The 26426-nt window shown below is 35.0% G+C and overlaps 1 protein-coding gene across 9 annotated transcripts; it reads left to right on the top strand.

Annotated features, from left to right (window-relative positions):
- Nucleotides 1–1417: 1417 nt before the first annotated feature.
- On the top strand, nt 1418–25724 carry LOC125667054 (uncharacterized). Of its 9 annotated transcripts, none has more exons than XM_048900370.2 (8): nt 1537–1553; nt 17647–17718; nt 20172–20267; nt 20432–20768; nt 22188–22370; nt 23030–23319; nt 23624–24390; nt 25080–25724. In XM_048900370.2, the coding sequence occupies exons 2-8, from the start codon at nt 17660–17662 to the stop codon at nt 25427–25429; spliced, it is 2082 nt and encodes a 693-aa protein (XP_048756327.1). In that variant the 5' UTR covers nt 1537–1553; nt 17647–17659; the 3' UTR covers nt 25430–25724. The 9 variants fall into 9 exon arrangements, with proteins under 9 accessions (XP_048756330.1, XP_048756327.1, XP_056010104.1 ...); XM_056154128.1 differs by lacking the exon at nt 1537–1553 and adding an exon at nt 10187–10264; XM_048900367.2 differs by lacking the exon at nt 1537–1553 and adding an exon at nt 19563–19625 and having other exon boundaries at nt 15037–17718.
- The last annotated feature ends 702 nt before the right edge of the window (nt 25725–26426 follow it).

Genomic DNA, 26426 nt, shown 5'->3' with positions numbered 1-26426 from the left:
GGTTATCCCTGTAAATAGGAGATGCCGACTCCTCTTAAACACCCACACTGTTGTGTGTCCTACTCGCGATTTTGTATTATTTATAGTATGTATGGGATTGATCACTGTTCGTTATCTTTCTTTTCTTTTTTTTCATTTGATAGAACATGAATAGTTATGCAACTTTATAAATTGACTGCAAGTTTGACAAATGATAATGATTTTTTAAATTGTAAAACGGATACGTAATTACTAATCATAGGAGAGGGGTACGGGAGTTCTACCCCTATTTCGGAAAAAGAAGAGAGAGAGAAATTACTGGTTGCCGACAGATAAATGTAGACGACCGCCAGATAATAAGTGGCGGCACCCATTTAATATTAACTTTGAATTAAGTGATGGCCGTCAGTTAAATTGATATTAATTATCTACCCTGGGACTTACTGGTTTCCATAGATAACAAAAGAAATTCCCCTTGAAAAAGATTAGTAGGGCAGTTGTTCTCATATTACGACTATCCTAATAGTTTTGCTCTGATTTGGTTCTACTGGAGACAAAAGTCATTACGAAAGTTATATAATTTACTACGACATTGATTCCACTGAAAAATTAAAATTCCCCAGACCCCTCTTTAATAGCGTTAGGTGTTACAATTATAAAGGAGAAAGAGCATCATGGCTCGTGTTTCATAACTGAAGAAAATGCATGCACTTATCATCTAAATGCAATTTGTCTAGATAAAGACAAGAATCCATCATTCAATAAACTTTCACACAGCCAGGCTTAAAATCTTCGGATTCGTTAATAGTGTTAACTTATAACTAGGTACCCCTGAGCCAGCTGGGATCTAGTTTGATTAACCGGAATCCGCTTCTCGCTTACTGAAAGTTATTCAAGATTTCATTTCAATATGCCAGCTAGATTTAATGCCGTCTAGTAATATTGCACCTAATGACCGTCCGCTCAGTCAATGCCCATAATTACACAGTCACTATAAGGTTAATCTAGTTTTGATCAACTGTTCCCGGTGGTCTTTACGGGAGATCATTTATTAATGCCCTGATTTTCATATCAGAAGTCTGTCCAGACTTGTCAAACATTTATGAGTAGACGTTAATTTAATATAGTAAACTTCATATAAATCAAAATGGAGTGAAGTGAGCTTTATTAGAATTTGGCCGTGTACAATGTGTGCAATATCCGATACTAGTATACACACAGAGGGCAGCCGTGTAGTCGTAGGGAAATGGACGATTCTTTGAGTAACCTTTTAACAGGCAAATACAGGCATAGACGGTGGTTATACACTTCACCGACAATATTCAAAACAGATAATTGAATGCCTAACAATATCTTAATTTAAAAGTCCAACGCATGCAGTTGTCCCATCGGTATATTATGTACTTATGATATATGCCCAAACCTGTTGCTCTCTATCTAGCAATACACAGAATTTTAATCGCTTCGCGTCTCGATGTCTTATGCAGATGTGAGAAGACGGAAAATAGAATGCATGCTGTAGAATACGACGTCACGGATTCTGTTCTGTCATTCATATAATTTTCACGCAAAAGGTAGGATATTTTCCATTATCATTATTGTCCATCAATAACTTCCTTGTATGCGGTTGCGATATATCACATTTTGTAGTGACTTCCATATAATTTTTGATTAAAAATCGAATTTTCCTAATATCAGTGTTTAGATTGTACACTATTCTGAAAGATCTTGGATGCTTTGTGCAAAGAGGTTGTCATTGCGAATGGACGGGAGGGGACGGGTGTGGTTTTGATGTTGGGTCGCTTAGTATGTCCATGGACATCAGGACATCGTGCCACCCACCCCACTTCTCCACCCCACCCCTTCATCTCCTCGCCCTTGTATAATTAAACTGGGCAGTACTGTCGGCATTCAAACGAAGCTGGGATATAAAGAGGCAAGCAGACGGAGCTTCAGAACTACACATTCTTTTCACACACGTAAAAATATAGTTTCAATATGTGCTTATTCCACTACTTTTTTTCTTTATATATATTAGTCGTCCTGTTACGCCTCATTTTAATATGGGGGCCAATTCTTTAGTAAACCTGGTGATTTAGAATGTTTTCAGCATGAAAAATTAGTTGGAAATTTTGTGAGGAGCAATATAAGAAGAGTAAAAATTTACCCTTTTATCGTTTTCTAACTTTACTGCTACCATTCATTGCTGTGAGAAAACTACCTCTACGGATGCCTTACAGAATAATTTATTCCAAATTCAATTTCTTCTATACACGTTCCCGGATTTTATCACCCAAAACTTTACATTTGAAATTCAATCCTTTTAAAAGTTTTAAATGTAACATTCTTCTTGATGTACGTATGTTAAATGGCAACATCTGTATATATCAAACCGTGCGGAGCATCCCCCCTCTCTCTCTCTTTCTCTCTCTCTGTCTCAGGTATAAGTAATTTCAAACCCTGATCGGTTGTAAAATCGACGATTTTATGGATGAATGAAAAAGTGATGGAAGGTCTACTGCAATTAGTAGGATATTTAAACAGTTTTAAATGTAAACTCGAATCCTGTTGACTAAAACCATTAAATTTCTAATCCTTTCAAGCTGAATTGAAAATAGATTGTCATATTATAAGTTATCAGGTTATGAAATATTGATATAAACCCAAAACTTTGTATTGAATTTGGATAATGTGACTAACAGGTAGCGGGTAGTACGTGACTTGAATCTTATATAATTCAAAACGTTGTTTCATAGAAATGCCAATGACCTTTCAAGAGTCTCCGTATGTAGATGTAGGTTATTTCTGGTGACTGTTGGTCGTAATTTTGGGTTATAAGATGTAAGTATCTTTGATTACACAGGTCCATGAATTGTATACAGACCTATATACGTGTACAATGTAATATTCTTTCGTAAAGGTTTTTGTTTGTTTCTCAAAATGAATTATACCATTGTCAAGTTGTAATTTTTTAATTTACTGGGTGAGTGTAAATTAAAAAAAAAAAAATTACAATATACATTTTTTTTTCATATTTACACCCACCCAGTAAATTCAAAAATTATTTCACCATCATTAAAACCTATCAAAATAGAAAATTACAGTATGACACCATCATAAAAAAAAACTATCAAAATGAAAAGTGATTGAAACTTTCAAACAGACAAGAAATGGAGAGTTTTAATGTATTTCACACAGTACACACCTGCGAAAATGGACCCCCACATTTGTTAAACATCATTAGATGAATCAACACTCGGCGCTCTCTCGTCTGTTTATACAATGTTTGTACAATGCCGGTATCATTTGTTTTGAAAACATGTTTTAGAATAAGATCGTACCTTTCTTTTGTGAAGAGTACTTGGAAAAAATACAATGCGTGTAATTTGTCGAATTATTTTGATTAAGTTAAATCGTCTAAAGAAATATTACACATATCGGATTTTGAAATTTTCAAGCGGGTGGTTTCAACTTTTGAGTATTATCCCGGATTGCTTCTTTGAATGGAAACTCTAAGTTGTTTTTCTTGTCCCCCTGACCGTTTTCATCAGTCAAATGAAACCTGCGAAATCAGCGCCATTCCATGATTTTTGAAGTTTGCCTGTAGCCCATAATGCATCTTATACAGACTGTTGGAATGGTTAATACATGTAATTATAGTTTTCATGCAAAATGATGTGATTTATTTCCTTCCGAAAATTCGTTTGAAGTTATTCTTTATCCATTTTTGCACACTTTATATACTTTAAAACTTGGAAATGTTCATATGTAATTTGAAATGACCGTTCCCCACCTGTTGAAGAGATTTAATGATTTTGAAACGAACAATATCATATATTGACCAGATTCTTTTTCTATCCTTCGAAGTTTAGAACTAAATATTTTTGTCCGAAAATCCTGTTGTGAGTAAGGAAATTATTGATAAAAGATATTCTACAGCAAATGTGTTTATTAGTTTAAAATTGATGTAAATTGGATCAAAATGGTTTCAAACAAATATTTAAAGAAAATCACAACAACCCCAAAACAGACAAAATAACTTCATTACACGTGAAAAACAATTTTTTTAACCACTCTGATACTTTCGTCCAGTCTGTATAGTAGTACAATAGCGTGTGCGTTTTTGGTTCATACAATATACGTGTGTGCGTGCATGTGGCAACTTAACTTTGCCTTTGTACAGGTATTATCACTGCACTAGATAAAAATGAGCCATAGATCCGCTGCAGTCTAAAAAGACACATTAATATTTCATTAATTTGTGCATTTTTTTTTCTAGGGAGCTACCGAAAGCTGCCCTAAGCAACAATCACAAAAATTGATTCTTTTAAAATCTGAACCGAAGATTTCCAGGGAGATTTAAGCGTTGTCACACAACGTAAATTTGCGACTAGAAATGCATTAACCAAGTGATATGTTTGTACAGAAGTTCTTTGAATAAATCACTCCTTTTTCGATTAGTGTTTCAAATATCTATATAACTTGGAGATTATGATAAGCCCACATAAATCTCGCAGACGTTTTTGGAAGTACAAGAGTCTGTCTGGATTATAGTGATCTAAACTTCCAATGGCCGAAGGTGGCACCAGGTAAACATTTGAAATTCCTGTTCTAGAAAAAAAAAATAGTATGAAGATTGGATTTGACATACCTTTTTAAATTGACGTTATGATTTAAAATGAAAAAAAAAAGTCCAAAAACATTTACATTCCTCCTACTTTCACTTCCTTGTAGGAATTATTGACCTCTTGTTTTCTTTTGTAAACGGAGATGTGACTTCTAAACAATGAGGGGTATAAGTCGAATTTGCCTCTCCTCCATTTCGCATGCTTGTTAAAACACACTTAAAGCTATAATATAAAGTCTGCAACTGAAATTTTGAAACGGTGCATTTCTTTCATTAAGACGTCGACCACATACGCAAGGTTAGTTTTTTGTTTTACAGTTTTTACCGACCTGGAAAAAATGGCCCGATTCAAAACTCTAATTTTTTTTTGAATTTCAAAATATGAAACTTTTTCTAAATTTTAGGACAGGTTGACTCGTACACTATCGTTATCCCCCGGTAAACAAAATGTGTGTGTGTGTGTGGGGGGGGGGGGTGTTCTATTGTTTTCACTCCGTCCGTCCATGGACGCATTTTGTAGGCAGATTTTCTCGAAGGCTGTTATTTTAAACCACATTTTACTTAATTCTGTGAAAATGTTGTATACTATGTATAAATCAGCGCTCCTGGTATTTTCAAATTGATTGTTCAATTCTAAGAAAGTTATGGTCATTTGTAAACATTTGTTTCGTGATTTTTTTTTTATCTATATGTATAATCTCCCACAAACAATTGTTGTGGGTATATCAGTTTCACCACGTCTGCCCATCTGTTATTAGAACAATTATTTGGTTTCCTCTCGATAAGTGTAGGTTGAAGTTGGTGACCAAAGAGTTATAAAGTGTTGCTCAAACTGACATTTCCTCCTTTTCCCCAACGAATATAGATAAAAATCGAGGTCAAAAGAATTTAGCGTAACCCTTAACTTGTATTCAGATGAAACATGAACAACATTGAAACTCGTGTCATTCTGGTCTATTTCAAATATGCCTCGATATGGATGAACCCCACTGAGGGTATTAGTCCCGTAAAGACATGTCTAGTTTGACATTAAAGTCACAATTTTAGAATACTTCCTAACCTGGGAGTACCTGCCTAACCATGTGTCAAAATGGTGGATTAGCATGGAGATACAACCAATATTCTAATCTAATGTGAGCCTTATTTTGCTGAATAGTGTACCACATTTCCTCTTTTTTTTGTTTTACAGAATTTTCATCATATGTTCGATACTTTATGCAAACTTTTCTACCTGCTGTTTTCATACTAAGTATGTGGTATATCTACGTGGGGTCTAGCTTCAGACCTGTAGCTTTCTGGGAAAATATTGGGACAGTCAAAGGGTACAGATCCACCCTTAATGAAAACATTTGATTTATGGCGCAAGTTTTTCTGCGCACCGTCGAGATCTTATATCGCTTTTTAATTTTAAAATCCACAAATTCCTAATATCTGTTCCCTCTACACTCATCCCCCTTAGAATAGGGGTAGGGCATCTGTTACTGTTACAGCTGTCGCCAAAAATGTAGCTCCATGATCCAATATTTCATAACTGAATAAAATTCAGGAACTTGTGGTGCTTACCTTTTAATTTCTCTGAATTATAAGGCAAAAATCCACCCTTAAGTGTGTTTCATGAACGAAAAAAAAATTGCTCAGAATTTCCTTGCAAAAAGGGGAGAGGAAATTTGACTTTCATCTAATATACCAAGATTCATCCATTTTCAAACTCTTTAAGTTCTCGCCTTTTCTATAGTGTATCAGAGATGTCACCCATACAAACCTTGTGGAAAGAACCACTTGTCTCAGTTGCCTATAGATGCTTATACTGTTCTTAGAACACTGGACGAAACGGTGTTCTGAGAACAGTATAAGCATCTATAGGCATCTGAGGCAAGTAATTCATTCCACAGGGTGTCTATGGGTGACATCTCTAATACACCATAGAAAAGGCAACCCAGATGAATGTTTTCGTAATCAACTTGATTACAAGATGTAAATCAAACAACGGGTAGTCGTGAAATGCAAAATGAAACATTAATATTTATCTGCAATTTTACATGTACGCCATATACTATTTACACACATTTATTATCGTGTAGACAACCAATCAACTGACTGTATTATATCTTGAAAACATGTATCATTTTACCTGTCTGGGCCTTTGTCAGTCGATACATACATGTACATACCTGGTACCATTTAGAGTGTTATTTTGTTGATCTTCGTTTAACGTAATTGATATTTTACCATAATTTCAAATTGTGACGTCAAGAAAAATCGTTAAATTTTAATGTCAGTAATATAAAGGACTTCTCTTCGTTTTTTTAACAACAAATATGAATGGTATAGTTTCGGTTCCTCATTAGAAAATAGGTGAATTCCATTTAAAGAATTTGCTTCAATTCTGTTGGTAAACACGCAGTTTGTCAACAAAGGTGTTTTTAATGCAAGTCATCATAACTATATTTGAAAACACTTTTCTGACATGAAAAGAATAATCGGGTTACATCGACATCATTGTAAATACCATAAAAGATGGACAACATTTTAAATGACTGTTTCGTGTGAAGATTTGTTTTCTTCTTATCTCATCAGAGTGGACAATTCAAACTTTTATTGAATCTATTCTAGTATGTTGAAGAACAAGAACTTTGTTGTAACATAACTTCTAAGTGCCTGTCATTTTGTGATTGAACAAGGGTCCAATTCTTTAAGAGAACATATCTATGGAATATTCAATTGCCTCAAAGGGCCATAGAAATATATGGACTCTATATGTTTGAAAGGTAGATCTAGTGATTTTTATTGACAGACATTTAGAGAGTCGGTGCGATGTATACAGGTACTCTTTCCCCTGGAATACCCGATGTAGATTGTAGATGTCGTATCGCGGATTAGGCGCCACTAGAAATATACCTTTTCCCTGCAACACATTTTTTTTTTAAATTAATTGCAATGATATAGTCCTCTCCGATTTTTTTTTTCGGAGGGGGAGGGGGGGTGGGGGGCTACAACTCCTGAAGGTCTTTGTAATAGTGCAGGTGTGGGAATGATTCCCTCCCGCAATATTTTCGATCATTATAAACATTTCTTAGCTTTCTTTATTTAAACAAAAATGATATTATATAATGTACATGTATCTTAGTCTGCATGTGAATTTACAATTTGCAATTTATACGATCCGAGAGATTCTATCCTACCGTCTCCTCTAGATGCTCTCTCTCTCTCTCTCTCTCTCTCTCTCTCTCTCTCTCTCTCTCTCTCAGAATGATTGCGCACATCAATTGAATTAATGATATGATTAATTCATGAAGAGAGCAATAATTCATTTATTGCGCGCTTAAACTAAAGTGATGGGAGCATTAATTGAAGTATTGCTCTCTTCAATTGAATTATAGCGCGCATCAATTCAATTGTTTATATCCTCAATTCATTTGAAGAAAGCAAAAATTCAATTATATCGCGCGATTCTACAATTCAATTAATGTGTGCAATAATTCAGAATAATGTGACATTAATTATTGAAAAGATCTTTAATTAAATTCTTGTGCACATCAAATGAATTGATGACAACTTCAAATAATTAAAGATATCTTCAGTTGTTTCAGTTTATGTTAATTTGGAGTGTCGTAGATATTAGGCAGTGATTACATCGCAGTCAGAGTACGGAGGAGAAAGCGCTTCCGTCGGTATTGGATGGGTTTAAATTTTATATAAAGTTTAAGTGTAAACTTTTTCTGCCACCATATGATTATCTTTGTTGGAATTGCTCGAGTTTGTGTTAAACATCTAAATTGTTGCGCTGATTGTGAATAATATTTTGGTTTTTCAGCGTGCTATCCATAAATGGATAAGCTCCGTCTCTTCTGCTAACGACATCGGAGAGGGCTACATTACTGCACCTATTTTTTAAAATTACCCATAGGAACATAACCTGGTTCTCTTTGACACTCGTCGTTCCATCGAAAATACTTTGTATCTATTTCACTGTAATGTGCTCATATTTCCCCCGCGACATAACAAACTCCAATCGACAATTCCATCACTAGTATTTGTTACATGTACTGTTTGACCACAAGGAGTCAGGGAAGGGGGAGGGAGGGGGTTAGTACATTAATACTTGTCAGTAACCGTGACTTTCATACTACTTATAATGTTGCAGAGAAAAATGAAGACAGAAATTCCAGAATATTTAATTTTTTTTTTTACTTTACCTTTTCAAACTTATAATTAAAAAGATATTCATATTCATATGAAATAAACGGAAAAACCGTTCTTACAACAACTGCATGAGAATTTCACTGCACAGTAAGTTCAATTTTGCCACTTTAAATTATTGATTGAGCTTAGATTGTATATCACTTTAAGTGACTTGGCGGATGATAACACTTATCAAATCGCCCTACGCGTAAGTCGAGTTTAATTTATGGTCAATTCTGTAGCTTTAAAACATCCACGATCATGAAATGTCAAAGCTTTTCATTTAAGTTTCAACTCATTTCATGGGACGTGGGTAACAAACATGGTCTATTTCACCAGGGAGCATCTCATGCTTCATTGCATAGGGATGATTTCGCTTTGCAAGCGACGGGTAATAACGTATTCGAATTCTAGAACGAACTTCATTAAGTAATTATGGTACTCAGAGTAGAGAAAGTTCTATCACTAACCATTTAATACTTATGACCAAAGTTTTTTTTTCTAACGTAGGCCAAATTTCCAGGTCCAGCTCGATTATGAGGTTAAAAATTTTGGTACTTACTAAAAGAATTCAAATGTGAAAATGACAGCCATATCCATAACCATTCAAAAGTTATAACCAAGGCTAAATTATTCAAAAGTAGGTCAAACTTCAAGGCAAAAGTCACAAAGGTTAAAAATCTTGGTACCAACAGAAATACCTTTCCATAAGGAATACACATGTCATAAGAAATACACATATCATAAGAAATACACATATCATAAGGAATACACATATCATAGGGAATACACGTGTGAAATATGAAAACCTTCAAAAGTAATGGGCAAGGTTAAAGTTTTTGTGAAGAAACAGACTAACAGACAGAGACAGCCAAAAACTATGTGCCCCCAAAATCTTCGATTACGGGAGATAAAGGTACTCTGGTGACTCTGTAGAAACACAGACGCAAAAGATATTTATGGGGGTAAAAATCTAATGTACAATATTTATGGGTTTTTATTGGAATTCAGATCACATTTTATTCAATGTGCACAATACTCTTTATTCAGCATATGATTATTAATTTAATGGCGACAAATGTCACCAAGATAAATCAATATTCAAACAGGATTGAAGTCAAAGAAATTATATTGATTTGGTCTTAGAGCAGTAACCAGATTTATTGAAAATCATCGACATTTTCCCCAACTCGAACGCACACTAAACATACACATTTGCCAGGTTCTCTTTCAGCTACATTATTCACGACCAGTCTTTTTCAATAATAACCAATTTGTCAGCCTTTTTAAATGAAGTATAACGGATATATGTCATTCATTTGAATCCTTGTCTGTGATAAGCTCACCTCGGGCGCGTTTGATTTGGTGCTCCAATCATCTTGCTAGATATCATAAATAGAAAGAGGTTCTCCGCTAAATATCACCGTTTTAGTAGTCGCCTCTGCATGTATAAGATCGTAGGATTACGGAAATATGGTGAGTAATTTATGATGAATGCTTAGTGAAAAAATATGGTAATGCTTTTATTATTTTTCGTCCAAAAGATAGATAAATGTAAGTCCTTTGAAAATGAACTCTCTCTCTCTATACATATATAGATATAGATTGGTAAATAGATAGATAGATAGATAAACCATTTTAATGGTAATAGAAATAATGATAATTGTAATAATGAAAATAATGATAATAATAATAATCATGATTATATAGTTTGTTTAAGTAATAAACACATTGATTGCTTTCATTTTCCTGTTGCATTGAATATTTGCTCAAGGTTTTTTTCGCATTATGAATAACATGAATTCACACACTATTCATGCTGTAAAAACAAACATTTTAAAGGGCTTAGTGAATATTGGAGCATTACTCCTTACAAAATGTGATATGGTCGTGCAAATATCAACCTCTTGCTGCATATATTTTGGCAATTTGGTCATACAAAAGCTGGCGTTTACACTCCTCAACAGTTTCTGTCCCAGACGAGTCCAGACTATTTGTTTAAAGATCTGCGTAAGCAATTTGCATTTGAAACACATCAATCTGAAATGAAACACTATGTTTTAAATAACCATGGATGGTTGCACCAAACTGACATATTCGCAAACTTTTAAGGTAATTCTAATATTTGCCTCAAGTTAAGTTTAAACAATATTTATTTCATGAGAATCAACATTTTACAATATGCATGTATGTACAATGTATGTATATATGTACATGTATGTATGTATGTATGTATGTATGTATATATGTATGTATGTATATATGTATGTATGTATGTATGTATGTATCTATGTATCTATGTATCTATGTGTATGTATGTATATATGTACATGTATGTATGTATGTATATATGTATGTATGTATGTATGTATCTATGTGTGTGTATGTATATATGCATGTGTGTGCATGCATGTACGTAATGAAGACTGGGAAACAATCGGTTACGATTATGAATATATGTAAAGTTATTGAATGATATATTTTAAAAAAATCAAATGAACACACGTATATAACTCTGTAATGTGAAAGCGCACTATAATGAATTTTTTTTCTGGACAGTCAGGTCATAGCAATTAAATACAGTGTTTTAAAAAATTGGAATAATTCAAGAAAAATTGTCAAATCTAAAAATTCTACTCATCAGACATGTTAAGAAAACTACATATAAAGGTATCTGTTATACAATTTTATTACTTGATAAATCGATCTTATACTGATGTACTGAATATTCATAGATTTCTTGTTTCATTTGTTAAATTCACAGGAGTCAGTAGAAATTCTAGATAAAAGAAAATCATTCTAACATATTCTAATGCATTCTAAACCTCCTCTAAAGCTGCTAGAGATATCACTATCGATGATAAGGTGTTAAAAACGCTGTCGTGTTCTTCAACTCCGTAAAAGCTTGTCAAAGTGTATTTCCTGTATCAATGTATACATGTGGAATTAGTTGATCTTCTGATTATTAGTAATAACGGATACAACGAATGATGAATATAACGAATTATCTCCGATGTCCCCTGGATTACTTTGTAAACAGAGTCTACTGTATTACGTTGCTCAAAGGACACAATATGTTGGTAAAGCTGCCAAAGTGATCTGATCGCATTTCCAAGTCTCTAGATTAAAAAGATATGCTATCTATGTGTTGGATTAACTTTTTCTTCTGAGGTCAGCGTTTGATTGATTGATTGTATTTTGTTTAACGTCCCCCTCGAGAATTTTTCACCCATATGGAGACGTCACCAATACCGATGAAGGACTTCACATTTAGGCCTATGTTCGGCGCTTACGGCCATTGAGCAGTGAGGGTTCTTTAGCGTGCCACACCTATTGTGACACGGGACATCCGTTTTTAAGGTCATCTCCGAGGGCCCGTGACATGTACATTTACACCTGATGCCGAGCGTTTGGAGATGGAACTGTCACTACTTGTTATAACGACTCAGGTCTATCGCGGCCGGGATTTGAACCCTGACCTTCTGCATGCGGGGCGAACGCTCTACCTCTAGACCACCGCGGCGGTTCGCTTAAATTTGAGAAAAAATAAAAATGAATAAATTTAAAAATAACACCAAAAAATTGCAGAATAGTAGAAAAATATATATGTTACGAATTTTTTATATTAAATATATTAGAAGACATTACAAGAATACAACGATATGAAACCTTAACTGAGCGCATTTTTTGTGCGCCGTAAATCAAAGGGTTTTATAAGGGGTGGATCTGTAGCTCTCTGATCTGTCCCAATATTTTTTTCAGAGTTACAGTTCTGCAGCTACATACATACATACAATAACATACGGTGCATTTAACAAAGTGTATAATATAGATACACTTGACAAAAAAGTTCTAATCATCTTTACTAAAGTAAGCACGTGATTATGCATAAAAAGTTTTTCCGATTCATTTATTTGCATGTTTCAAACTAATTTTATTTTGTCAATTGCACTCCCATTAGCGTATCAATTATACTCGGTGATGTGTAAAATTTGTCCGTGGCATGACCGTTTCGACAACGGTTTATGTATATAATTACTGATTTATAACAATTTAAATGAATGCGCAAATAAAATTAGATTACGACTGATTAAACATATGTCCACAGGACACAGCAATTGATCTGTAGTCAACAATGGTGGATAATTCCGATTTTGAATTTAAGACGAAAGATATTGTTTAACTGATCTCTGACTCCGAGGCAATTCGGGCTACAGTTGCCACGCGTGCCTCTGTTTGCTCTTTACATGTGTGAATAGAATTGTCAAAAACTGATTTGATATGACATAGATTTGAAACAGATATCATCTTGATAAACCAAGCGATTTAATTAATGACTCAATTCCCTTCACACAATGTCTTTTGTACACTGATTCATCCGAGAGAAAAAATAAGGCGGCATGTGTAGATTTTGAGTCGGTGGCTTAAGCACACCCCAAAACAATGAAAGTGCATTAGGTATTTAAAGATTAGCCCACATATAGTGCACATTGTGCAGAATTTATTAAATGGTGAAGATTACGCCTTCGGGGTTTAAAAGCTAATTCGCTAATTGAGATTAATATAAATGGAGAAGCGTAAATTAATTTCTGCATTAATACATTATGAATACATGGTGGCCTGCAATTTACTTAATGCAACAACAAATATTAAAGTAAGTACAATTCATGTTTATATTTCTAAACATTAATTAATATTCTATCCAACTTGAAGAAATATTCGTCTGAATTCGGTGTCTGAGGAAAATGATTAGAATTCAGTCACTCACAGCAGAGAATTTCCTGTAGGTGACGAAAACTTCACTATTATTACAGTCCATTGTAGATAGTGGAGTTTTCATTGTGACGGTCCTTTGTAGATAGCGGAATTTTCATTGTCACAGTCCTTTGTAGATAGTGGAATTTTCATTGTCACAGCCCTTTGTAGATAGTGGAGTTTTCATTGTCACAGTCCTATGTAGATAGTGGAATTTTCATTGTCACAGCCCTTTGTAGATAGTGGAGTTTTCATTGTCACAGTCCTGTGCTTTGCAGATAGTGGAAATTTCATTGTGACGGTCCTTTGTAGGTAGTGGAATTTTCATTGTCACAGTCCTTTGTAGATAGTGGAGTTTTCATTGTCACAGTCCTTTGTAGGTAGTGGAATTTTCATTGTCACAGTCCTTTGTAGATAGTGGAGTTTTCATTGTGACGGTCCTTTGTAGATAACGGACTTTTCATTGTCACAGCCCTTTGTAGATAGTGGAGTTTTCATTGTCACAGTCCTTTGCTTTGTAGGTAGTGGAGTTTTCATTGTGACGGTCCTTTGTAGATAGTGGAGTTTTCATTGTGACGGTCCTTTGTAGATAGTGGAGTTTTCATTGTCACGGTCCTTTGTAGATAGTGGAGTTTTCATTGTCACAGTCCTTTGTAGGTAGTGGAGTTTTCATTGTGACGGTCCTTTGTAGGTAGTGAAGTTTTCATTGTCACAGTCCTTTGTAGGTAGTGGAGATTTCATTGTGACGGTCCTTTATAGATAGTGGAGTTTTCATTGTCACAGTCCTTTGTAGATAGTGAAGTTTTCATTGTCACAGCCCTTTGTAGACAGTGGAGTTTTCATTGTCACGGTCCTTTGTAGATAGTGGAATTTTCATTGTCACAGTCCTTTGTAGATAGTGGAGTTTTCATTGTCACAGCCCTTAATAGATAGTGGAGTTTTCATTGTCACAGTCCTTTGTAGGTAGTGGAGTTTTCATTGTCACAGTCCTTTGTAGATAGTGGAGTTTTCATTGTCACAGTCCTTTGTAGGTAGTGGAGTTTTCATTGTCACAGTCCTTTGTAGATAGTGGAGTTTTCATTGTGACGGTCCTTTGTAGATAACGGACTTTTCATTGTCACAGCCCTTTGTAGATAGTGGAGTTTTCATTGTCACAGTCCTTTGTGGATAGTGGAGTTTTCATTGTCACAGTCCTTTGTAGATAGTGGAGTTTTCATTGTCACAGTCCTTTGTAGATAACGGACTTTTCATTGTCACAGCCCTTTGTAGATAGTGGAGTTTTCATTGTCACAGTCCTTTGTAGATAGTGGAATTTTCATTGTCACAGCCCTTTGTAGACAGTGGAGTTTTCATTGTCACAGTCCTTTGTAGACAGTGGAGTTTTCATTGTCACAGTCCTTTGTAGGTAGTGGAATTTTCATTGTCACAGTCCTTTGTAGGTAGTGGAATTTTCATTGTCACAGTCCTTTGTGGATAGTGGAGTTTTCATTGTCACAGTCCTTTGTAGGTGGTGGAGTTTTTTATGCTGTGAACGTCCTTTAGCTGGCGAAGTTTTCACTTTTTGTCCTCTGTATATGGCTGTTTTTATTTAGTAAAGCCAGGCTGACTCTATCAAAATACTATAGTTTACTTCAGAAGAAAATTATATTATTATTATTGGTGTACATTTATGCAGCGCTTAATCTAATCAACACAATTATCCTAAAGCGCTTTACATGTAAAACAAACTAAAACAAAGAAACTGAGGTAACTAAGAATAGGCAAAACTAAATGAGGTGGTTACTTCTGTTTTGTGTGACCGATTGACAGGGGATACCTACTCCTTCTAGGCACCTGATCCAACCACTGGCGTTTCCAGGGGTCTGTTTTTGTCTTGTTTTCAATTTTGTATTCTTTATGGGTTCTACGAGACTGGTCACTGTTCGTTATAACTGTTTTATTTCTGTTCGTTTTATAATCTATAATTACTCATTCAAAAATTTTACGACTTTGTCATACGTGTTATATGTACCTTTTTAGAGTATTTGCGTCATAAAAAACCAAACAAATTGAAGAAAATAAAACACGCCAAAAAGTCTGCTGAGCAACGACTTTCGGCATTGTTCATCTTAAAGCGAAATCAATTAACCCCGTGGTTGGTGTTTTGAAATCGATTATTTCCATTGCCATTTTGACTTGAACAATTCATACAGTTCTAGTACCGGAAGTGAAACGGTTCGCCACAACGACGGCCTTTCATTGGAATTTCTCAAATTGGTGTTAGAATGAGTTTTCTCAAACCATAGAGACCCTTTATCTAAAACTCACTGTATTTGAAATCAATACAACAGTTTTGTATCGAAGAATACGGCGTTAGTTACGGAAATGTTACGATTCTGCAGTTTTCTTTACTGAAGATTATTGTTCATTTTAGTTATGAATTTCGTGATATGTTTATAGTCGGTCCCTCGTGGTATTTGTATTTTTGTGATGTCAGATATGCTATAATCTAGATTATTTATTTCTTGTGAGTATGTCATTTTTTCTGTAATGAAAAAATGCCAACGAAGAGTACAATTTGGACATATCTAAAATTCTTCGCATTTTTCTGCTTAAAACCTTCTTTAATAGTAAACAATTAATAAAACAGATAATTATCTGAATTTGTTACTCATTTTTCTATCGGTGACTGTTGAACTTGCGAGAAACGATCTTTAAATTCTATAATTATCAGATTAGAAACGTTTGGAAATACACAGATAATACACAGAGTGCATTTACGTTAAATACAAATGACTAATTATTTGCCCAATCAACTTTAACAGTTCACGATTGAAAAACTTGAATAAACCCCCAATCTTTTTTCACAATAGAAAACATTCGATGAATAGGTTCCTCGGCTTAGTGGAACTTAAGAGGCTGCCTTGGGGTTTTCAAATTAAGAATTTTATGTAATTTAGTTGAAAAGATACCGGCACTCTTGAAATGTGTATAATTATGCTTGTATGTATAAACTGATGTTCAAAATTACACGAAACTTCAAACGACAGACCAGTAGGAATAAGAAGAATCTCCCTTCAGCATGCTTACTCCCCTCTTTTCGTCTTTATATAGTGTTTTCTACAGGTCTGCACAGAGGTAATGTATTATTCCTTAGGCAAAAATGTACGATGAAACCGTCTACGGAATTCTGGGAACGGGTAGGAGCTAAAGTGGGTCTATTTCAACGACGGGACCTCGACCACTGGATCCAATTGTTACAAAGAGAAAAAAAAAAAAAGAGAAAAAAAAGGGAATCCCCATGCATTATATTACGATAAACTAAAGGTCTAAGAGAGTTTATTCTTCGAGATTTACTTCTCTCAATAAAATCTATAGATATTGACGAGTATGGTATATTCATTATTCCAAAAGCATTTTTAAAAAAATAAATAAAAAAGATTTGTCTTGTTTAGCTGCAAGCGATCCTAACGATCATAGATAATGTTTGGTTGATTTCCACCGAGAATTGTCGCCAATGCTCGGGTTGTTTTTCTTGTATATTTTATGAGTTGTTCGTTGCGTATCTTCAGATGCTATATGCATTTGAACTGTCTTTCAACTTTGCTCGTTAATGCGGTTGTAGATTTTTAAATGCCATCGATTTAAATTTTCCCCTCGACAGGTCCTCAGTGCGTTTACTTTGCGTTAAGGAAATATTTGTATGAGCATTACTAGGCATTACTGCATGCAATTTGATCTGATATAAGGAACTTTTAGTGACAATATCAACTCCAGTGGCTTATGGGCCTCAGTCCCGCGATTAACAACACTGATTCACTGGTTAGCGACACCGACAGAATTGTTTTTTGGTATGTCGTAAACATTCTTAACGACAAACGTCTATCAAGAAGGTGACTTGCTCCGTTTCTTCAACCAGGAATATTTTATATCAGATCAGTGGTATTGATGTATTGAAAAAGGAGCGAAGGTTTATTTTTCTTTGAGGTGTTTTAATTGGACGATGGATATCTGTGAAGAAACACGCTTCCTTAAATTCGGAGTCTTCTGACTTTTTGAATGATGGATTTGTAAATTATAAAACCCTAAAAGAACTTTACAAATTACTTGAGGATATTTCATAGATTCTGACAGACAATGCCGGTAGCAACAATACGGAATGTAAATTCGACCGCCAAAAAACGACCATCTCCTCAGTGAGTCTACACACACACACACACACACACACACACACACACACACACACACACACACTCTCTCTCTCTCTCTCTCTCTCTCTCTCTCTCTCTCTCACGCAATACATACATCATACCTTTTAAAAGTTACTGTGGTAGACCGTTTACTAGAAAGATATGATTTTAAAAAAAACCTCAGTTTTAGTATTATTTTATGCTCTTTTCTATGTATTTATTGTTCTTTGTTTTAGTTTGTTTTATTGTTTTACATGTAAAGTACTTTAGGGCAATTGTTTTATTTAGATAAAGCGCTATATGTACAATGATAATAATGAATAATAATATTTGTCAGTTACATTAATGAGATTCCACCAACTATCCCCAACTACTCCTCTCGTTGTAAAATGTGATAATCATTCAAATAAACATTCAAATAAAGCGAAATGATAAAATTGTAGAGCATTCAGTATTAAAAAAATCTTCTAATCACCAAAAAGTTAGACTTTATGTCAAACTAATGCACACGCAGACATACAGTATTAGAAACGTTTGTCAGCAATCCTCTTAAAAATGGATTTTTCCATTTTCAAATTATTAACCATATCTGTTAACCTTGCTCAATATTTGCTCATAAAATAGTGTGCTTCAGAAGCGAACAAGTCCTCATGTAATCTGTCAATACACGCCGCATTTGTCGCTGGACTTTTAACATTAATTCTTATCGAACTAAGAGAAATGTCGATTTGTCTCATTAATTAAAGGGCCAATTTTCGTTCCCCACTTTAACGTGATCGGATTTCCTGAGTAGTTATTCTTGTTTTCATTTCATTTATCAGATCTGTTATTTAAGAATTTGCATCCATCGATGTAGTATTAATTACTGCAGCGAAAAAATAGTATGTGTGTGTGTGTACGCGCGCGCGCGCGTGTGTAATGGCGCACCGGCCTCTGACGGTATCAGAGGATTACTGCTTGTCAGGAGAAGAGATGCAATTCAAAATAAGTCAAATTGATGTTGAATACATTATATAGACACCCAAAATCAAGTGCAAATATTGATTTAAAAACCGGTGTTATTATCTTTTTACAAAGCATATTTATGATGTTTAAACGATGATTGATTATTCATTTTAGTTCAAAATTGAACTAGTACTGAGTATGGCATTTAAAAAATAATGAATAGCGATTCAAACCTTTAGCTACAACTTAAAAAGTGTTTTGAATTTTAAAAAAAGTGGATCTACAAATAGAATCAATTTTGTACATCATAATTGTAAAGTTAAGTTTGTGATTGATTAAATGACACGTTGTTGTTAGCTACCCAAGCGGTTTGTTTGGTATATTTCAGAGCCTTCTTCTTTTTTTTTTTTTTTTGTTTAAAGTATCACAGAATTGCCACCTTTTTCTCTTTAGATCATATTGAAATGAAACTGCAGACAAATTCGAAACGTTTTTTCGTCATACCGTCACCCAATTTTGACATCGGTTCTGAGAGCATGGTATCAGAATCAGAGTAAGGCTTTATATTTGTAGTAGATGGCGGTAGCAACTTAGTTCCAATCTGTCGGAGTATTCATTTCTATTCATACGAATACTTTTTATCAAATTTCTATACAAGACATTACACTGAATTTTATAGATTAACAACGTGTATTTTATATTTTATTCTCTTTCTGAAATGCTTGACGTGCCTTCTCTTGAACTATCATATGCAGAATTCTCCACTGACCGTAGGCTATCATTGGGTTAGTGGCTAAATTGACCCATCATTCTTCTATTTAGAGCTGTATACTCTGACTTTCGGTTTTGATATGGTTATGGTTCATCATTAAACATTCATTAATTCTAAAATACTAATCTCGTAGGTATCGTAAGTGCGAAAACAACATGGTTTCCTCTAAAAAATCTCGCCGCTCACCAGTATCACGGTAAGCGGAGCGTGCCATGTTTTTCGGGTGTTTTTTTTTAGTGGTGAAGTGTGCTTGACATTTTGTATGAAAGGAAACACACCTTTGTTTATAATTGATTTTTGTCTTGTCACACCACTGTGGTTTTATCTGATAAAATGTATTGGTGAAAGTCTATATCTATGTTTGTTTTTAATCCAAAACTATGCATCAATCAATTCAGTCATGTGTTTATTAATAGCACCAGCAGTTTATGTGTGTATATTTAGGGTGGACGTTGGCACGAATTTTAGTTTTCAATTTAATTGCTAGCTCTCGATAAATATCTAGTTATAAATCAATGTTAATGCTATGTCAATTAGCGTGGTAACAACCACACGCTTCTTCCATCTCGTAGAACATTAAGAAATCTACTAATGGTTACAAATAGTTCGAAGAACATAAAATACGACAAAAGAAACCAATATTCTTAATCCATGTGAAGTTACTTGTATTGTTTTTTGTTTCATTTGAAATAACCAATTTTGTAATCAATTGCACCATTTTTATTTCTAATGGTAATTTCAGGTCGGAAAGTGGCGGAAGTATGAAGAACAAGGAAATTTCTAATTCCTGTAGCGTTGCCATAGGAACAAACAAAGATTTCATGGACGACGACTCACAGTGAGTTCTATCAATATTTTTCCTCCTACGTATTTTGTCCAACAGAATTCTTTGGCATGTATTGTTTTTAGAATATCATTCTGAGGCATTTTATTATCCAAAGAAGTGTGGAGAAAATGTTGAAGAAAAATCTATTTTAAGGCTTAAGTTTTGCTTTCTTGCAGCCTGAAAGTCACATATACGCCCGGCAAAAAGGGCGGGAATTTCGGACTTCCGCTCGGTGGTAAACTGATTTTGCCGGATGGGTTGTTTGGCAAAAAGGACACAATTACATGCCAAGTGGCTTCCCCTTCTCTGCGATGGAAGTTTTACCCCACCCTTCCATCTTACGAACATATTACCAGCGAAATTTACACGCTGCAGTCAAGCATGCATCCGCTTAAGAAAACTGTCATCGTACAAATTCCTTATTACCAAATTGACACGGAGCATAATGAAATCAACGTCAAAGGGAAATGGAGTGACGAAAATGAATGGGTGGATGTAGGGTTTTTAAAGAAGGCAAGTTGTGTGTAATTCCTGGTTTCCAGTTACTATATTTGTTATGAAATAACTTTCAAATTTTGATGCGTTTGCGCTTCCTGAAAATTATGCTGGCGTAAAGTGTTGCAGTTCATATCCTCATGTATTTTCAAAATTGATTTTTTTTTTTTTATTTTCATACATTATACTTTCATTTCTTTCGGGATTCCAAGCCGTTAAAACAGACGTACAATATTTATGAAAATTCACTCGCAGTTCACGTCTGCATCGGATTCATGTGGAAATGGCTATCATTGCAGTTGGTAAAGATAAATTGAAGACATTGGACATGTAAATATAAAGGAATGAGCGTCAACTCTTGATTTAGTTCCTCTAAGCCTAAAAAGCAGAATTAGAATGTTTGACATGTAACTAAATTGTTTATTTACAAGAAAAAAATTAAGGATACAGTATGTACCAGTACTAGAAAATTAAAAGCGCAGCAAATCAATTCTCATGATCAGTAATTAATTTAGCTTATGTATTATTACTACAGTAACTTGATCCGAAGAGTCGGATCACGTCTCGTTGACAGGCGCGGATCATCAGACCAAACGAGACGCGAAGTGAAGATCTGATGATCCGCGCCTGTCAACCAAACGTGATCCAACTCTTCGGATCAAGTTACTGTAGTAATGATAAATCTATTATATACCTCCTAATGCGGTCAATATTTTCCACAAAAAAACCCCAAAACGTTGCGTTGATGCATTGTGACGTCATCAGTTTTCGAGAGACACGATATGGATTCAGAAAACCAGTGTAGTGATCTGGAAAGTTGGATCACTCTCTGTGAATTTTACAGTATCAAAACACGGATTATTGATGGATGTATAATAAATAAGTGTACTCTCACTTTCACAGTATTTTGACTTCAGATTTCCTAAAAATAGGAACGTTGTATATACATTTGTATACAGACCTTTTTGATACCTTTGAACAAAGTTGAAGGGTTGGGATGATCAAATTTAATTTAAATGTCCCATATAACAATGAAGAGTAAGCAAACATTCCATGGTATTGTAAACTTGAATGGTAAACACTCGACAGTGTTGACATGTTTTACCTCCCTATTGAAATGTACTTGTTGTTACATATTGTTTTCACTACAGGATCGCTTAACTTAACAGAAAACACATTTACGTCGTATGCAAAACTTGTCAGGGAAGGAATAATTAAAGTAATAAAATGCCTCTTGAAAAGGAAGTTTGGGATAATTCCCCCAAAGTTCCATTAATAAATTTACCTTCTTTGATAATTACCAACTGTTTCCCAGTCAATATAAAGATTCTATGAAAAGTATTTACATGAAAATGTCCATTTTTATTCCTGAATGTTAAATGTGTCATATTTCAAGAAATGCTCCAACTGTTCATAAATTTACTTTATTTTCTTTAGAGCGACTCCTCTGTTGAGTTGGAGGTGGACAGATTAGGAATATTCATCGTGACCTTTACTCCCAAAAAAGAACTTTTTGATGTCACGCCACAGGGGTGCCTATACAACGCACATATAAGTCGCTACATCAGTGTGCGTTTTCCAAAGAAAGCACACGACAAACCATTCCAGTGTGCAATTCAGGTGAATGCAACGCAAAGTCGAAACTAGAAAATCTCTAGTCATCGAAATAGATGAACATGTATAACCAGAAAGGATTACATATCGTACTAGATTTTTCTCAATGTTTTACATTCTATTTCTGTTATTATAGTTGAATATTGAATAGATAGACTGTTAAACATGTACTACATGGAAATCCGATCGCGGTGGTTACGGGGTCCGCTTTGCAGACCTGGGGTTCGATTCTCGATCCCGGCGCCACGTGTTGACTTGTTTCCTCGGAAAGCAACTCGGCATCAGAAGTGGATGTCACTGGTTTTTCGGACTTGACCGTAAAAACAGGAGACCTTTGTCAAGGCGTTGGTGCGCTACAGAACCCTCACTGCTAAGGCCCTGGGCGCCATGCATGGGTCAGAAGGTGTGGTACTTCACCTAAAGCTGGTGATTTCTATATGAGTGAACAATTCTCGAATAGGACATAAAACAATATTCATGTACAAACTTGTACAAGGAAACATGGAGGTCTGGTTAAGCACAATGTACCCGAACATCGAAGATTCTCTCTCTCTCTCTCTCTCTCTCTCTCTCTCTCTCTCTCTCTCTCTCTCTCTCTCTCTGTCTCTCTCTCTCTGTCTGTATATCTATTTATCTATCTATATAATGGATTTCTTTTCGTGCAGATATCTCCTATTCCCACCGATAAACTTCTACTTGCAAAGGAGCTAAGTCCAGGAGAAACAGCGGACCTCGTGCTGGCCACGGAGTTCATAGACCTCATTCCCAGCACCCCTTGCGTCTTCAAACGCGCTGTGTCGGTAAAGCTCCCTCTACCGACTGGAGTTGAAGTCGAGGATGACAACAACGATGATATAGCAGTACTGGCGAAAACGGAAACTGGTTGGGAATTGGTGGAATCAAAGTACAAATTCACAAGGACGACTGTGACATTTGATACAAAATCTCTCACAAAGTAAGCTTATCGCATTTGAAACTTTTCTGAAATTAGAGATGGGTAAAGTGAATGATAATGGATGTAGCACATGGGTAGAGATAAGAGAATACAGAGTATAGATACACGTGAATCAGTACAGTACTTTTGAGGTACTTCATGCAACAATTACGAAAAAGCATCAATACTTTCATTTACTCATGTCGTATATCAGACATCTGAATAATGAACTGAACTAATTCAACCTAATATCTTGCTGTTTATTAATTAAAATATTCTTGGTGAAATACTGAATGTGGTAATCCAAAAGCAACTAAACTTGCAGGTTTTGCGTCATGCAGTCAAAACCAGACAGGAAAAAGCGACTGCCTCCCGCTGCACAAGTTTTAGAGAGTAGAAGCAACAGGGAAAAGGGTGAAATTGTGGCCTTTTTAAATCTTCAGGAAAAATTGTGGTTTCTGATTTTGGAATGCATGCCATTAAGCAAGTTAGAGAGTCGTGCAAAGGAAATGAGCGAGAAGGGTTTCAAATACGTTGTGAAGGACATCGTGAAGAGGGAAGAAACTACAAATGTCTTTAGACATCGATCACAGAAATTTCAGCAACCAGCAAAACAGTTGCAAGTCTCACCGACCTGTGAAATTAACGATGGAATGAAATGGGACTTTTCGGTGGTGGATGACATAAAAGTGAGCACAGAAAGTAACTATATGGAAAACAGAGAACTACACTATTTCCGGTATTTACCGGAAAGCTACCGACAGTTTGTTATAGAACCGAAAACAAACGAAGAACGCGCAATCAGTGGTGCAATAAACCTCGACCCTGTTGGGATTGAGGATAACAATCTCAGAGACAATTGTACATGTTCCATTCAGATTAATATTGATGAAGAAACCGTCAAAGCTTATTTCAAACCGGAATTCGTACCGGAAGAGCCTGAGCCTAAGAAGGAGAAGGTCAATTTCGACATCTTGAATACTCCAGTGTTCAAGGAAGAGAAACCGGAAGTTCCTGTGATTCAGAAATTCAAACCTCTCCCACCCAGCGTCATGGAGAGACTGATGAAAACTAGTCGAAAACCGATTATAAGTAAGTATTCACTCTTCCTTGAAAGTCAATGCACATTTACATCAAAGCACAACAATGTATTTAATGCACTCGTATGTCACCTATTCCTTTTGAAACGAATGTATGGAATTGTTGATAGAAGAATTTATAATGATAATTAATAATTTGTGTACTTTTTTTCACAGCAAGAGGTAAACATTTATGATTCTTGTTTGCAAGATAGATAAGAATGCTTTTCATTTAGCTCGAAATTCCTTTGCATAAACAGCATGGCATGGTTTTAAGTAAATCGCATTAATTTTGTAATTTCCCTTTAATTTAAAATAAAGACACCCCCAGATCATGCATGGTGGTTTATTTACTTGTAATTTTTTGGTCGGCAAAGGCTTTAGTTTCATGTTCTTGTACCCCTTTATGATATGTTATGAAACCATTTAGACGTTCAGTTCATGTATTACTGACTAGGACATACATGCCATTTGTAGTGCTACGTAGATGCATGCTCAATCATTCACGGATTACATGATTTTATCATTTTTTCATCTAATATTCAAAGTATACTGTGATAAGAAATAATCATTATTGAATGTTTTTAGACTGACATTTTAAAAATTCATGCATGATTTTCAGGTTGTTAGATAGATTATATGTATGTCAAGACCTTTTTAAATAGAAGAAACTTGCGTGTAAAGTGGTATTTCCTTTTTTAGTTGAAAGAGAATCGAAAGTTCTTTCGGGAAAGAGTCTGCGCAATCTATCTAAACTGGTTCCCGAGGGCCTGACCTTAGCAGTTCACCTTGACCTTCCAGACAGCACCATTACCGGGCTCGGTTTCGATGCCATTTCCAACGGCTTGAGTATGTCTGACGTCACATACAAAATACTTCTATACTGGAAGCGGATGTGCAAAGATAAAAAAGACGGGGCCGTCAACTCTTTAACAAACGCACTGAGAGACATGGGCCGGGATGAGATCGCAGAAATTGTGTTCGAACGCCATCGCGATAACAAAGAACTGACACCGGATGCATTCTCTCCCTTGTTTACTCGGTACCAGTAAGAGAATGCATCAAGTTTGACTGAAAGAGCAATATTTATTCTGAACAGTTTCAGACATTAAAGTACCACACTGTATTATGATATATCTAACAAAATACTAGGCCCTCGTGCCCATATGCGTAATTTAAATGGTATTTGCATTTTCTTTTCAGCTGTGATAATATTTTGTTAGTGGCCCGCCCATTGTAGTTCATTTACATGTTTTGTATTCTGTGATTATTTTTGTAGCAAACATATTTTGCATGCAGCATATTACAAATTTGAAATATATATATGTTATTAAAAGCTTATTTCTTTATCTGTTTTCGATTTTTTTTTCTGTAGATGTCATTATGTACTAGAAGATGAAGAGCTCTCAAATACACCCGTCTGTGAAACACCACATAGGCATACACTCAAATACTTGAAGATGGTAATTCATTTGATGCGTTGAACAATTCTATCAAAGATCTCTCTTCAAATAAATTAAAAATGTATTCAATTATGAGTTATTGCGCGTATTAATTGTCTTGATTGTTGATAGCTTTAATCATTCTGTTGAAATGATACGGGCAATAATCGAATTGTTGCTCTCTTCAAATGAATTAATGGTATCGACCATTGAATTGATGCGCGCTATAAATCCGTTGAAGAGATAAATAGTTCAAGTATTGCGTATATCAATTCAATACGTGTGATAATTAAGTTATTGCTCTCTTCAATTGAACTGATAATTGAATTAGTTATATCATTAATTCAATTGATGTACACAATAATTCTTTTAGAGGGAGCAAGTTATATTCAATCGTTGTAAATAATTAAAGACATCTTCAGTTATATGAAAGAGACCATCATATTTTTACTGAGTTTTAAATTAATTTTTGTGAGCAATAATTCGGGTACCTGTAAAGTGCGAAACGAAACGAAATCTAACGAAACGAAACATTGTATAACCAAACTCTTTTAATTATAATAATTAAAAACGGTATCTTAGGCCCCTGTGAAAGTTACCACATATA

Source organism: Ostrea edulis, chromosome 2 (assembly GCF_947568905.1).
Source record: "Ostrea edulis chromosome 2, xbOstEdul1.1, whole genome shotgun sequence".
Taxonomy (NCBI): domain Eukaryota; kingdom Metazoa; phylum Mollusca; class Bivalvia; order Ostreida; family Ostreidae; genus Ostrea; species Ostrea edulis.
The sequence above is the reverse complement of the archived record's forward strand: the minus strand, read 5'-3'. Positions and strand labels throughout refer to the sequence as shown.